Raw genomic sequence first — 13,439 nt, 5'->3', positions numbered from 1 at the left:
CTAATACAGCAGCCCTGACCCAGTGTTCCTCTCCCCACCAGCAGTGGGTTCCCCTGCATGGGTATGGAGTGGTGCCGTCTGCAGACTGGATGACAGGCTCTTCAGGGCGAGCTGACAGGAGCTCCTCGTGGACATCGCCTGTCCTGTAACCCCGCCCCCGTCGGTCCCCTCGTGACGCTGACTCTGGAAGACGGCTCCTCCTCCCTTGCCTCTGTACTGCCCAGCCCAACTCAGCACTATCTTCCCCTCCTACCTTTTTCTTTTCACCGACTGCTCCCCCCCCCAGCCCTCTTATCTGGACTCTTTCTTGGTTGCTACCCCCCTCCCTCCCTCCCCTCCCCTCTCTTCCCTCTCCTCTCCTTCCTTTCCCTACCCTCTTTTTCTCATCCTCCTTTTTCTCTCTCCTCCCTTCTCTCTGAACCCACCTGTCTGTGAACCTTCCCATCTTCCTCCTCATCCTCTCATGATTTGATCTGAACCCACCTCTGACCTTCCGCATCGGCCAATCAGAATGAGCTGGCTGAGTCGCATGACCCCCCGGGTCACTGGTAGCCGGTCCAGGACCACACCCCCTTCCGGCCCCTGCACCGCCGACCCCGAGACCTGCCTCATGGTGTTTGAGAACCACTGGAGACAGGTAAGGACCAGACGGCTTCACCAAGGAACCCTCACCCCTGGGCTTGACCTATGAACCTAGACCCCTGGGCTATGACGCTGTTAGCTATATATGTAAACATTAACTATCGCCACCTGGGATCCTCCCCACCTGAAGAGCTGTGTCTCTGGTCATCTGAGAGGAACAGGATATGGCTGCAGTCCACTTAGTCTTGCACAAGGCCTTCTTTGATAGACTTGCAAATGCAAACACAGTGACACACACACACATGCAAACACACACACCCTGAAAGGCCATCACTAGATAGATAACTTGCTGCCAGAACTCCCCACTTCGTCATAGCGTTGCTGCATGCCAGCCAGTAGAGGAATCAATACTCCTGCCTCTGACACTGCCAACACACTGTTAATCTGGCTGAGCTGTGGGGCTCTAGGTCTGTGTGTGTGTGTGTGTGTGTTTGTGTGGGCGGGGGGCGGGGCACGTGTCAGTTAGCCCTAAGTGCATAAGGGAATATATGAGATTGTGGTCATGCATGCATGTAACGTCTGTGTGTGTGTGAATTCTTGCATGAGTCATTTGTATGACTGTGTGTGTGTGTGTGTGTGTGCTAGCCATGTCAAGAAGGATGGAATGTGCTGTGAATAGCTGCCAGCTCCCATCGTGAGATTATTGATCCAGCCTCAGGAGAAGGATGTTAATGTGCTGTCACATGCAAGGGCCATTCTGCCACCAGCATCTCAAGGTCTCTCACTGACCTATCGCAGCAGAGCAATCTTCAGAGCGTGTGTATGAGAAGGAGAGTGTGAGAGATAAAGAATGTGTGTGTGAATTAGAATGTGTGAGAATGATTGTGAGAGGTAGAAAGAGCGAGTGTGTGTGTGTTGTGCAGCTTCACACAGAATCTCTCCACTAAACACAGCCTTGAGCCCTGGCCTCTGGCCAAGGTCATCCTGACAGGACACACTGCAGGCCAGAGGAACGCTCTTACCAGCCTGAACCTGCAGGTCTGCAGATGGATCATCTCTGGCCGTCTGCCTGCCTCGTGGACATTAGTAGACACAGTCCCACTTACTGTAAAGTGAAAACACTTAACCTTTCCTCCTCTCCTCTCTCACTTCCTCTTTCCTCCTCTTCTCCCCTCCTCCCCTCCTCCTCTCCCCTCCTCTTCTCCCCTCCTCTCCCCTCCTCTTCTCCCCATCTCCTCTCCCCTCCTCCAGTTGTCATGGGTACTGGAGCAACGTGACCCGTCCGGCTCCAGCGACGACCTCACCACCGTCCGTAACCACACCGACCAGATGCTGTGCCTGCTGGCCGAGGAGCGCCCGGGTGAGACGGAGGGCTTGGCCCCCGTCGGCGCCCACGCGCCCGCCCTCTCGCCCGCCCCGGGTCCCATCCTGCGGCTGGTGGCGAGGGAGAGCATCCTGGAGCGCCTGGTGACGTGGCACCTGCGCCGCGGCCTGGACCCCGACAGCCAGGGGGCGTTGCTCAAGCTGTTCGAGATGCTCATCGGCCAGTCCCAGCAGCCGCTCCTCACGCACGCAGCCGTCCTCCAGCCCCTCCTGGGGCTCCTGGGGGCCTGCTCAGACCCCCAGCAGGGCTGCCCCGCCGCCCTGGAGAACAGCCTGGTGCTGCTGCTCAACCAGGTGTGCGTGAGCATGGCCCGGCAGCCCGCCGTGCTGGAGCTGCTGTTCAGGGCCTCGGCCGCCCAGCAGGGCCCCACCAACCTGCTGATCTTCTCCCTCCTGGTGCCCTTCATCCACCGGGACGGAGCCATTGGACAGCAGGCCCGCGACGCGCTGCTGCTCGTCATGGCGACCTCGGCCAGCAACCAGTCGGTGGCGCGCTACATCGCCGAGAACTCCTACTTCTGCCCGGTAAGTGGGTGAGGGGGTGTGTGTGTGCATGTGTGAACTCCCTTCACACATCGTCGTGTGTGTGTGTGACAGAGGTGGGAGTTGTGAGAAGGCAGTGCTACATGTTGCAACTGTGTGCTTACGGTTTTGCCTTTAATTGTGTTTGCTCTCTCCTGAAGTGTGTACTTAAAACGTTTGTACGGATAAGTAGGCCCTACTTAACTTTATAACCCAGTTTTACAAGGAAGAACACACGGACAGCCTGGACTGTAGTGGGGGGAAAGGTGACGTAGGCAGGTTAGTGGGACATTCATGCTACATTCAGCAGTTTCATGATGACCCGGCGAAGGTTTCTGAGACTTTTCAGGATTCATCACTCTCATCCCTGCTGCCCTATTTTGCAGAAGTGTGTGTATGCACACAATTGAGCAATCGCTTTCGCTTCACGAAAGGATTTCCAAATCTTTCTGGCTCGGACAATCTCATTCTTCATTTCCCCCCCTTCATGCTCCGTCTTATTTCTGGTAGTTCTTTTGGCAAATCTGTAAGCAAATAGTTTCGAATCTCTCAAATATGTTGTCTCATATCGCTTGGCTTGCCTTTAGCTTGGAGGGCAATCATCTATAGCGATGTGAATATTGTGCTCCTCTTTGCCCCCCCTTTCCATCTCTGTACTGGCAGCTTTTCTCCCTTTAGAATAATTGATGAGCTCCAGTCTGCCCTACTTAGTATCTCCTGTGGTCCCTGGTACCTCCTGGGGGGGCAGGGGGGGGTCTGGGTGCACAACACTGCAGTGGCTCCCCTTGTGGGTCCTCTGTCTGTCTGTCTGTCTGTCTGTCTCCCTCTGTCAGGAAAAACCCTGTCCACCCTGACTAACAGCACTGGCTGGTCTCTCCTCTCCCCAGCCGGTGTCCCAGCTGAGAGAACAGAAAGCTCCTTCTGTGTGTTCTGCTGCAGTTGGGACGCAGTGTCCAGACACACACACAGACACACACACAGACACACACACACACAGACACACACACACACACACACACACACACACACACACACACACACACACACACACACACACACACACACACACACACACACACACACACACACACACACACACAGACAGGCTTTCTCTCAGTTGGCCAGGGATGAGCTCACAAGAGGAAGTGTGTGTGTGGCTGTGTTACCGTGTGTGTGTGTGTGTGTGTGGGGGGTTAACCCTAACCCCCGACCACTGTAACTCATTCTCCCCTCCCCTCCCCTCCCCCTCTCTCCCCTCCCCTCCCTCCCCAGGTGCTGGCCACGGGCCTCAGTGCCCTGTACTCGTCCCTCCCCAGGAAGATGGAGGTGCGTGGTGATGACTGGCACGCCCTGAGGAGGGAGGACTGGATGGGCGTGTCGTCGCTGGTGCTCTTCATGAACTCCCTGGAGTTCTGTAACGCCGTCATCCAGGTGGCCCACCCGCTGGTCCGCAGCCAGCTGGTCGACTACGTCCACAACGGCTTCCTGGTTCCTGTCATGGGCCCCGCCCTCCACAAGGTAGGCCGGCTTCTCATTGGATAGACCGCCTGGGCGTTGTCCTGGGTGTGGGTCAATATGTTGAAGGTGGACCGAATCATCTCTGGTCAATGCACTCTTGTTAAACTCTCGAACTGTGTGTGTGTGTGTGTGTGTCTCCAGTCGTCGGTGGATGAGATGATCGCCTCCACGGCGTACCTGGACCTGTTCCTGCGCAGCGTGACAGAGACTGCCCTCCTCAAAACCTTCCTGCGCTTCATCCTCCTGCATCGCCACGACAACGACACCATCCTGGACACGCTGCTCACACGCATCGGCAGCAACTCCAGGGTGAGGGGGGGGGGAGTGAATGAGGTGGAGAGGGAGAGGTATTTTAAGACATAGGAAGAACAGCAGTATACAGGGTAACACAGTTGTGCATCTGTGTCTCTCCTTTCTGGATTTCGCTACATTCAGTATAATATTAGTTCAAGTGTGTGTGCGTTTATATATTGTGTGTCCTGCAGCTCTGCATGGTGTCTCTCAGCCTGTTCAAGACTCTGCTCTCCCTCAACTGCGAAGACTTCATGCTGCAGCTTGTTCTCAGGTACCGTGTGTGTGTGTGTGTCCCCGTCCATATGCATGGCTGACTTTGGGATAATTTCGTGTGAGCGTGTGACTGTGTTGAATTATTTTCATTTCTTGCTTCCAGCCCCATAACAGGTGTGTGTGTTTTCCTCAGGTATCTGCTGCCCTGCACCCACGTCATGTTGAGTCAGAGGCGAGCCGTCAGGGAGACAGATTTATACGGCAAGTCGGCAGACAAGTTCCTCTCCCTCATCCCCGAGTGCTGCCGTCTGGGAACACTGCCCCCTGCTGACCGGGAGGAGGAGCCTGCCTTCTGGGGGAAAGGTGACCGCTCAACAACTCCTACTCTCCTTTCAGTGTTTCTTACAATAAATGTGCATTTAGATCAGTGTTGATTGGATGCCTACTGAGGTGAGGGTAGGGCAAGCTGTGTTGTTTTGAAGAGTAGAAATCCTCTCTGTAGAGTGAGAAGTGTGTCTGCGTTGAGTGGGAGTCGGGCTAGTAAAGGGAGTCAGGTGGCTGAGCGGTTAGAGAATCGGGCTAGTTATCCGAAGGTTGCCATTTCGATTACCGGTCATGCCAACTGACGTTGTGTCCTTGGGCAAGACACTTCACCCTACTTGCCTCGGGGGGAATGTCCCTGTACTTACTGTAAGTCGCTCTGGATAAGAGCGTCTGCTAAATGACTAAATGTAAATGTAAATGAGTGTGTGTGTGTGTGTCTGATCGCTGCTCTCTGTCTCCCCCTGGCTGCAGTCCTGGGCAGCCCAGCCTCCGAGCCCCCCCCCCAGCCCAGACCCAGCACTCCGTCCCGTCTGGCCCTCTTCATGCGCCAGCAGAGCTCCGGAGGGGCCCCCTCCTCCCCCTCCCCGGAGCCCGTCCCCTCCTCCCCCCGAGGGGGCCCCCCGGGCACCCCCCTATCCCCCGACAGCCCCCTGCACCAGGGCGGGGTCCCTGAGTGTCTGGACTGGGAGCAGGGCTACCTGGACTACCTCAGGGACGCTCGGAGCCACATCGAGCTCTGCTCCTGGGCCTGCCGCGCCTGGTCGGCCCCCTACGACGGCGAGCACCCCTCCCCCGCCTCCGTCCCGTCCGTCCCGCCCCCGCCCACCTCCAACCCCGCCCTGCCCGTGTTCCCCGAGCACTTCTCCTTCCAGCAGGGGGGCAGCGGCGGGGGGGCGAGGTCTCCCGCGGCGGAGCGCAGGGCGGCGGTGGTGGCGGCGGCCAGGTCGGAGTGGGGCAGCTCGGAGAGGGACAGCGGTGAGTGGGACGTGACCATCGGGAAGAACAACTGCATCAGCCTCACGCCGCGCTCCAAGAAACGCTCCCTGCAGAGGGAGGAGCTACCCAGGCCCCTCCTACTCCCGCCCGCCTCGACCACGCCCTCCTCCGCCTCTGTCCCGCCCACGGCCGCTCCTCTCCCCCCCGCCGCCAGCGTCGCTCGCCCGGCCGTGTACAACGGCACGGCGGCGCAGGGGGACGGGCGCGGCGACGGCCAGGATGGAGGGATGGAGGTGAAGAAGGTGAAGAGAGACTCGGACAGCCGTCTCTCCTCTGGGGACTCGGGTCAGAACGGGGCGGTCGGCCTGGCCCGGCCGCGCGGCTCGTCTGGGAGCGACAGGTCCATACCCGACCCTCAGAAGCAGCCCCTGACCTCCCACACGGCCCCCACGCCCCAGCCCTCAGCCCCCACTCCCCAGCCCTCAGCCCCCACGCCCCAGCCCTCAGCCCCGGACGCCTTCTCCACCGACAGCCCCGCTGCACCCTTCCCTCCATCAGGTCTTCCAGAGCTAGGCCTCAGCAACCAGGGGCTGGAGTCTGTGGAGAGCCTGATCGAGGAGCTCCTGGAGCAGGCACCCGACGACCCGCGGCCCCTTGGGGACTCCAACGGCCAGGGCATCAGCATCGAGGCCTTCACCCAGGAGCTGAGCGAGCTGGAGGACAGGGTGAGGGAGAGGAGGGGGGCCGGACTGGAGGAGAGCCCCAGGGACCCCTTCTCGGCCCTGGGTAGACCGGACGAGGAGCCCCCACCCCCCTCGCCGCTGGATGGGGACCTGAGCGGGGCCGAGGCCAGGGCTGAGAGCTCGGCGGTGGGGGTGTTCAGCCCTGCCAGGCCCCTGGGACAGGCGGCCTCCCAGCCCTACACAGGTGAGTCCACATGTAGAGACAGAAATTACATGCCGTCGTGTAAATAAGATAAATAACATAAGGCCATTTAGTTTGTTAAATAAAAGACCAAGCTATAAACCTGTTTTATAGGAAAGGTAACCTTAAATGACTTATTTTGTGATCTGGCGCTATATAATAATAAAAAATAATAAGTAATAAAAAAAAAGTTTTTGTACTAAATTAACTTGACCTTCCAGGGGGGGGCGGGGGGGCCGTTGAGGGGCAGGGCCCCCCCAATATAATGGTAGGAGAAACACTGTGTTTTATTGTTTGTTCCTCATATTTGTTGAACCAAAGTTGGCTCTAGGTCATTTGGAGCAGTTGTGTTGATGCCCTTGGCTAGACATCTGGTTCCAAACATACTCTCTCTCCATTCTAACTACACTGCTACCCCCACCCTCCCTCTCTCTCATTCTCTCCTCCTTTTCTTTCTTTCCGTCTCCTATTCTCTCTCCTTTTTCTCTGACTCCTCTCTCTCTCCTTCCCTCCTTTCCTTTCTCATTAGGATTCCTCCGTAAGGAGGAAACCTATTGTTATTGTTAGTTTTATTATTATTATTATTATTATTATTATTATTATTCTAGTTCCATGGGAGTCAATGGCAGCCCCTAGAACCCTTGGATAACTTTTTGTTAAATTTGGCACACTCATTAAGGACAGTTCCTTCTATACCTACACCAAGTTTCATGTATCCCATCAGACCACTCTAGCGCCACCAATGGGTCAAAGTTGGACTTGTGTTTACACACGCAACTTTTGAACCGTATGACTGATTTACAAAAATGAGGTACCATTGGATTCCCTGGATGAAGACGAGTTCAACGCACCCTATGACGTCAATTTCCGGTTGTATAGATTTTCCGCTATTTCCGGTTGTATCAAAAACCTTTGAAAGCCTACTCCTCCTACAATTATTGTCATATCTTCTTCAAAATGACCATAGATGATCTTCAGACCAAGCCTCACAAAAGTTATCCCATGGCGTTTTGATTTTCTAAACCGTTTGTCCGGCACAACCAATCAAAATCAGCAAAAAAGTAACCAAACAGGAACTTGGGTCAAATCTCAGCAAATCTTTGAGATATCAACACTAAACTTGGTATATCGGTGGACGACACTACAACATGTTACCATGTGCAAAGGCAACTTCATATCTCAAAAGATGATTGATATAAAGCAAATCGAATTTATCGCTAACGCTAAAATAATGCTTTACACATCCGCCGGTCAAAAACTGATACTTTGATTCAATCACAAGTTCATATGAAGACTCTTGAGAATGTTTAGTACACAAATCTGAGGAAAAGTTGACTGTAACATGAAAAGTCGATTTTATGTGAATATTTGAAACATGCATGCTTGGCTAATTGCTAACGAAATTTTCAATGAAATGTCTCCCCTGCTCTTCAGCGCGCGCGTGCTCCACATTCTCACACACTCAGCCTTTCCCTTGACACACGCGCGGGCTTGGCGAGACGCATACACAACATTTCAGGCAATTGTGGGCTGACCAAGCCCCCACTCATTCCTTGGCTTGAAGTGAAGGCCCTTGTGGATCTTGATGGTAATGCATTTTAGAAAAAGTTCTCAAAATCCTGAAACATTGATAGTATAGGCCAGGAGTAACTACCACACCACAAATGACGCACCATTATCCATAGGTGGCGCTACGGCCAAGCCCCAATTTTCCATTTACAAAGTGATGCCATTCGCATCCCATTTGTCCCAAAATTCTGAAATTCATTAGATATGCCTTATTTCTCATGAGGAACAAAAAAGCCTCAATAACCTATAACGGCCGCCATATTGGATGTTTTTGTACAATAAAGATTTAGGAAACACGTTTTTTTGCTACTTCTCCTACAATTCTTGTCCAATCTTCCCCAGAATTGGCAGGTATCATCGTCAGAGCAACCCTCACTGAATTCTTTAACAGATTTTTGAATTTCAAAACCGTTTGTCCGGTACAGCCAATCAAAATCGTCAACAAAGCAACCAAACAGGAAGTTGGATCAAATCTCAGCAAATCTTTGAAATATCAACACCAAACTTGGTAAGATGACTCGGAACCGTCTTCTGAGGATGTCCAATCAATTTGGTGTCATGTGATCGTGTCATGTGATCGGCGTGGCCGCAGGAACCAAAAATGTTTTTTGGCCAATAACTGTTGATTTGTTTGCCTTTAGTTCATGAAAACTCTTGAGAATGTTTAGTACACAAATCTCAGAAAAAGTTGACTGTAAGATGAAAAGTTGAATTTTGGTGAATATTTGAAAAATGCATGCTTGGCTAATTGTTAAGGAAATTTCCAATGAAACGTCTCCCTCTGCTCCTCAGCGCGCGCGCTACACATTCTCACACACTCAGCCTTTCCCTTGACACACGCGCAAGCTTGACGAGACGCATACACAACATTTCAGGCAATTGTGGGCTGACCAAGCCCCCACTCATTGCTTGGTCTTTAGCAAAGGCCCATGTGGATCTTGATGGTATTGCATTTCCGATTTTGTATGCAATGGTAAAAGTTCTCAAAATCCTGAAACATTTATAGTATAGGCCAAGAGTAACTACCACACCACAAATGGCCCAATATCACCCATAAGTGACGCTACAGGCCACGCCCTGATACACAAAGATACAAGGCTTTCTGGAATGGGTAGGCTCAACCAAGCCCCCTCCCTTCACTCCTTGGCTTTAAATAAAAGCCCTTGTGGATCTTGATGGTATTGCATTTCATATTTGGTATCCCATTGGTAAGTCTGCGGCATGGAATTTTACAGTGACTATTTGTAAAGAATATACATTTTTCAGTGGTTTGCAATGTTTGGAGGAATCCGCCATTGCTGCTTGCAGTTATATTTCTCTTTGTATTCCCCATCCCCCCCCCCCCCCCCTCTCCTCCTCAGGTCCGTTCATGGGGGTTCTGTTTGCCAAGCTGGAGAACATGCTGCAGAACTCTCTGTACGTGAACATCCTGCTGACAGGGATCCTCTCCCAGCTGGCCTGCTACCCCCAGCCCCTGCTCCGGTCCTTTCTGCTCAACACCAACATGGTCTTCCAGCCCAGCGTCAAGTCCCTCATACAGGTACACTGCCTCGTACAGGTACACTGCCTCGTACAGGTGCACTGCCTCGTACAGGTACACTGCCTCATAGAGGTGCACTGCCTCATACAGGTACACTGCCTCATACAGGTACACTGCCTCGTACAGGTACACTGCCTCGTACAGGTACACTGCCTCATACAAGTGCACTGCCTCGTACAGGTACACTGCCTCGTACAGGTGCACTGCCTCGTACAGGTGCACTGCCTCGTACAGGTGCACTGCCTTGTACAGGTACACTGCCTCGTACAGGGGGGGAGGGGGTACCTCTCCTGTCCAGCCCCCTACAATGCAAACAGTTTAACTTGTTCCGTTCTTATCAAAAGAACATGTACTTCTTTAAACAAAACGAGTCAACTGCCAGCTTTCGACTTGCTGTGCTCTAGTTCCGCAGAACATCGATGAAGTTTCGCTTAAATTATTCATCAGCTGTTCGAGCGTCTCCAAATCATCTAGAGGGCTAAATGTTTACTTGTCCAAATGCCGGTTTGCTTGTATCTATTAGCTTAAATTTGCTTTTCTGTTGCTCTCCGCTCATCAAAGAACCTTCTTGAACAAAAATTCCCGAATTCAGTCCCTCTCGAGTTCAAAGGACAGGGTTGTGTTGGTTCACCTCCCAGACCTGACAGGATGTCAGTTGAAGCTGACTGCTGTTTACCTCCCTCTGCCGTGTTCACTGTCTGCAGAACCTCCAGACTCGCGCTCTTCTGTTAGTGTGTGAGCTCTGTCGACAAGCAGGAAGATCTCTGGGGGTTTTAGAGGGATGGTCACAACAAAAACGTTGTTTTGACATTATTTTAGAATGTGTTGATAAAAAGGAAGCGCTGTTTTAGACGTGTGGATGAAATGGACGTGTTGTGTTTTCAAAGCTCCCGTCTATCTGCCTCCCCCCTCCCTCTCCTCCTCCTCCCCCTCCCCCCCTCCCTCTCTCCTCCCCATCCTACCCCCCCGCAGGTCCTGGGGTCGGTGAAGAACCGCATCGAGGCGTTCGCTGCGTCCCATGAGGACTTCCCCTCCATGCTGAGGAAGGCCCAGCGCTACCTGGCCGCCCGGGGGAAGCTGGACTGGGCCGACTCCCCCGCCGGCGTGCCCCCCCTCAGACGCTCCGACTCCCTGGGTGGGGATGCACACACACACACACACACGCTTCCCTGCACACACACACACGCATGCCTGCAGACACAGATTCACACACACCTGCAGACGCCCACACACACACCTGCAGACGCCCACACACACACCTGCAGACGCCCACACACACCTGCAGACGCCCACACACACACCTGCAGACGCCCACACACACCTGCAGACGCCCACACACACCTGCAGATGTGTTCGCACACACAGAGAGCCCCCAGCCTCAGAGTGTAGGATGCAGCCCCAGGGCAGTGGCCTGGACTCAGGGATTCATCAGGGTGGAGTTGGGGGAAATGGGCCATCTGTGCTCAGTGGTCCAGTCAGACTGGAGAGAGTCGGGCGGGCGGGGGGCGGGCAGGAGGGGGGGGGGATTGTTGTCATATGCTGTTGGTGTCTCAGAGACTAATAGTCTGGCAGCAGGGATCAAGAGGCTGGCTGTTCGTCTCCTGATTCGAGTCAGTCAATTTTCCCACGTTAGCAAAACACGCACGTCCTGTTTCCACGTGAATGACGATGAAAGCGGGCTGGTGTGTTGGTGAATGTGTCGACGACCCGTGATGCTGCCCGTGCACAGCACACGCTCAGAAACAGCACACGCTCAGAAACAGCACACGCTCAAGAACAGCACACGCTCAGAAACAGCACACGCTCAGAAACAGCACACGCTCAGAAACAGCACACGCTCAGAAACATCACACGCCCGCCGCATGTGTTTGTGTGGGCTGCACACGTGCTCCCTAGCGACTAAAACCCCCGTCCTTCCGTTTTCTGCAGTGAAGAGCCGCAAGCCGTCGCTAGGCGACCTCATCCTCCGCCACACCAACAGCCCCACGCGAGCACGCCACGCCGCACAACTGGCCCTGGCTCACGTGCGCGACGGCGGCCAATCGCTGCACAGCGCCCTGTTCCGGGGCGGGGGCCACGGGGCTGGAGAAGCAGGCGGAGGCTCTGCGGGTGAAGAACGCCGTGTACTGCGCCGTCATCTTCTCCGAGTTCCTGAAGGAGCTGGCGGCGCTGGCCCTGGAGCACGCTGTCACCGTGCCCTTCCCCCGCTGCCAGGAGGCCGAGGAGTAGACTGGAGGACGCGCCGCCTCCCTCCACCAGGGGGCGCCCTGGACACGCAGTGAGACGTCGGTTTGTTGAAGGACAAACAAGGAAACTTCTTGTTTAGAGAGGAAAGGGACTGAGGTTTTTTTTTGTTTTTGTTTTTTATAACGAAAAATATATCTGCTTTACTGTAAGGAGAGCAGAGACTCCTCTGTTGATATAATACTGTGCATTTCCTGTATACAATATTTATGTGTATGAACATACACACCTTGAATCTCAGTAGATGCTCCAGGTGTGGGCGGGTGAGCGGTCTGTACATATGCATATACATAACATAGAGTGGTGGCCAGCAAAGGCCACAGTAAGAAAAGCAAGTCTAGTAGATTCACATAGGTGCTAGTCAGCACTCCTGTCCCTAGTCATCTCTACTGTATGAGATGTTTCCATTCAGGCTCTGTAGGGTGAATGGTTCGGAAATTTCCGTCTTTATCATTTGCAAAGAAATCGGACAAAGAAGACCAAAAAAATTAATATTTTTTTGTGTAGAGCATATAAAAACTAAATGAGGTACATTTTTGGAAGAAAATGTTTGCTGAAACTTTTTGGGGCTGAACGAGAGCACTGAAATGTAGTCCTTAACTCTTCCCACAACCGGCCAATCAGCTCTGACCGTGTCTTCAGAACACGCCCATCCTGGTGTCACCACCTCAGCTGAGAGGCCGATTGGTTGAGTGGGAACAACAGGAAGAAGAACCAACCAATTAACAATGAAACTCTGGGCCTCTCAACGATTCATTTTTGTTATAATTGGTTTGGGAATGCATCACCTCACCTCTGGGAAACTGACATGGGCGACAGGTGAACTTGGAAAAAGGGAAAACTAGCAGAAGGGAGAGAGGCCCTTGTCCCCTTTATAAGATTACACAGCACTACTGGAGCACACTTTCGGGGAAGTTTATTATGATTTCATACAACCGTTCTCCATGTCATTTTAGGTGTTGGTTTACTTTAATTATTATTTTTTTTATCCTTTTTAAAATATGTACATCAAAAAAATATTCAACATATCAATTGCCATGGTGGGAGCAGTGTTGTGTGTGTGTGGGGGGGGGTTGTGTGTGTGTGTGTGTGTGTGTGTGGGGGGGGGGGTTGTGTGTGTGTGTGTGGGGGGGGTTGTGTGTGTGTGTGTTTGTGTGTTTGTGTGGCTTTGCAGGTGTGTGATGTGCTTGAGGCTCTTCACAGACAGTCTTATCGCACCATGCACCTGCTGCAGTAGGAAAGGGTGTGTTCCTGCCCTCTGATGGAGGAGGATCCTCTCACACCTAACTGGTGTGTAGGATCCATTTCAAAGACAAATCATTCTAATGAAGCGCAGGAGGTTCCTGCAGTCTGCGTGGGCCTTCAATCTCCAGCTCTCTGTGAACTGTCG

The 13,439-nt window shown here is 53.2% G+C and overlaps 1 protein-coding gene across 1 annotated transcript; it reads left to right on the top strand.

The window, feature by feature from the left end:
* The first annotated feature begins 468 nt into the window (after positions 1-468).
* On the top strand, positions 469-13,068 carry fhip1b (FHF complex subunit HOOK interacting protein 1B). The gene is given in 11 exon segments (XM_067255358.1): positions 469-637; positions 1,834-2,490; positions 3,760-4,005; positions 4,147-4,314; positions 4,491-4,570; positions 4,706-4,875; positions 5,308-6,699; positions 9,627-9,805; positions 10,778-10,940; positions 11,735-11,885; positions 11,887-13,068. Coding segments are annotated over 11 exon segments (3,480 nt in total). The 5' UTR covers positions 469-511; the 3' UTR covers positions 12,035-13,068.
* The last annotated feature ends 371 nt before the right edge of the window (positions 13,069-13,439 follow it).

Source organism: Osmerus mordax, chromosome 2 (genome assembly GCF_038355195.1).
Source record: "Osmerus mordax isolate fOsmMor3 chromosome 2, fOsmMor3.pri, whole genome shotgun sequence".
Lineage (NCBI taxonomy): Eukaryota > Metazoa > Chordata > Actinopteri > Osmeriformes > Osmeridae > Osmerus > Osmerus mordax.
Note: the sequence above shows the minus strand (reverse complement) of the source record. Positions and strands in the feature narration are given on the sequence as shown.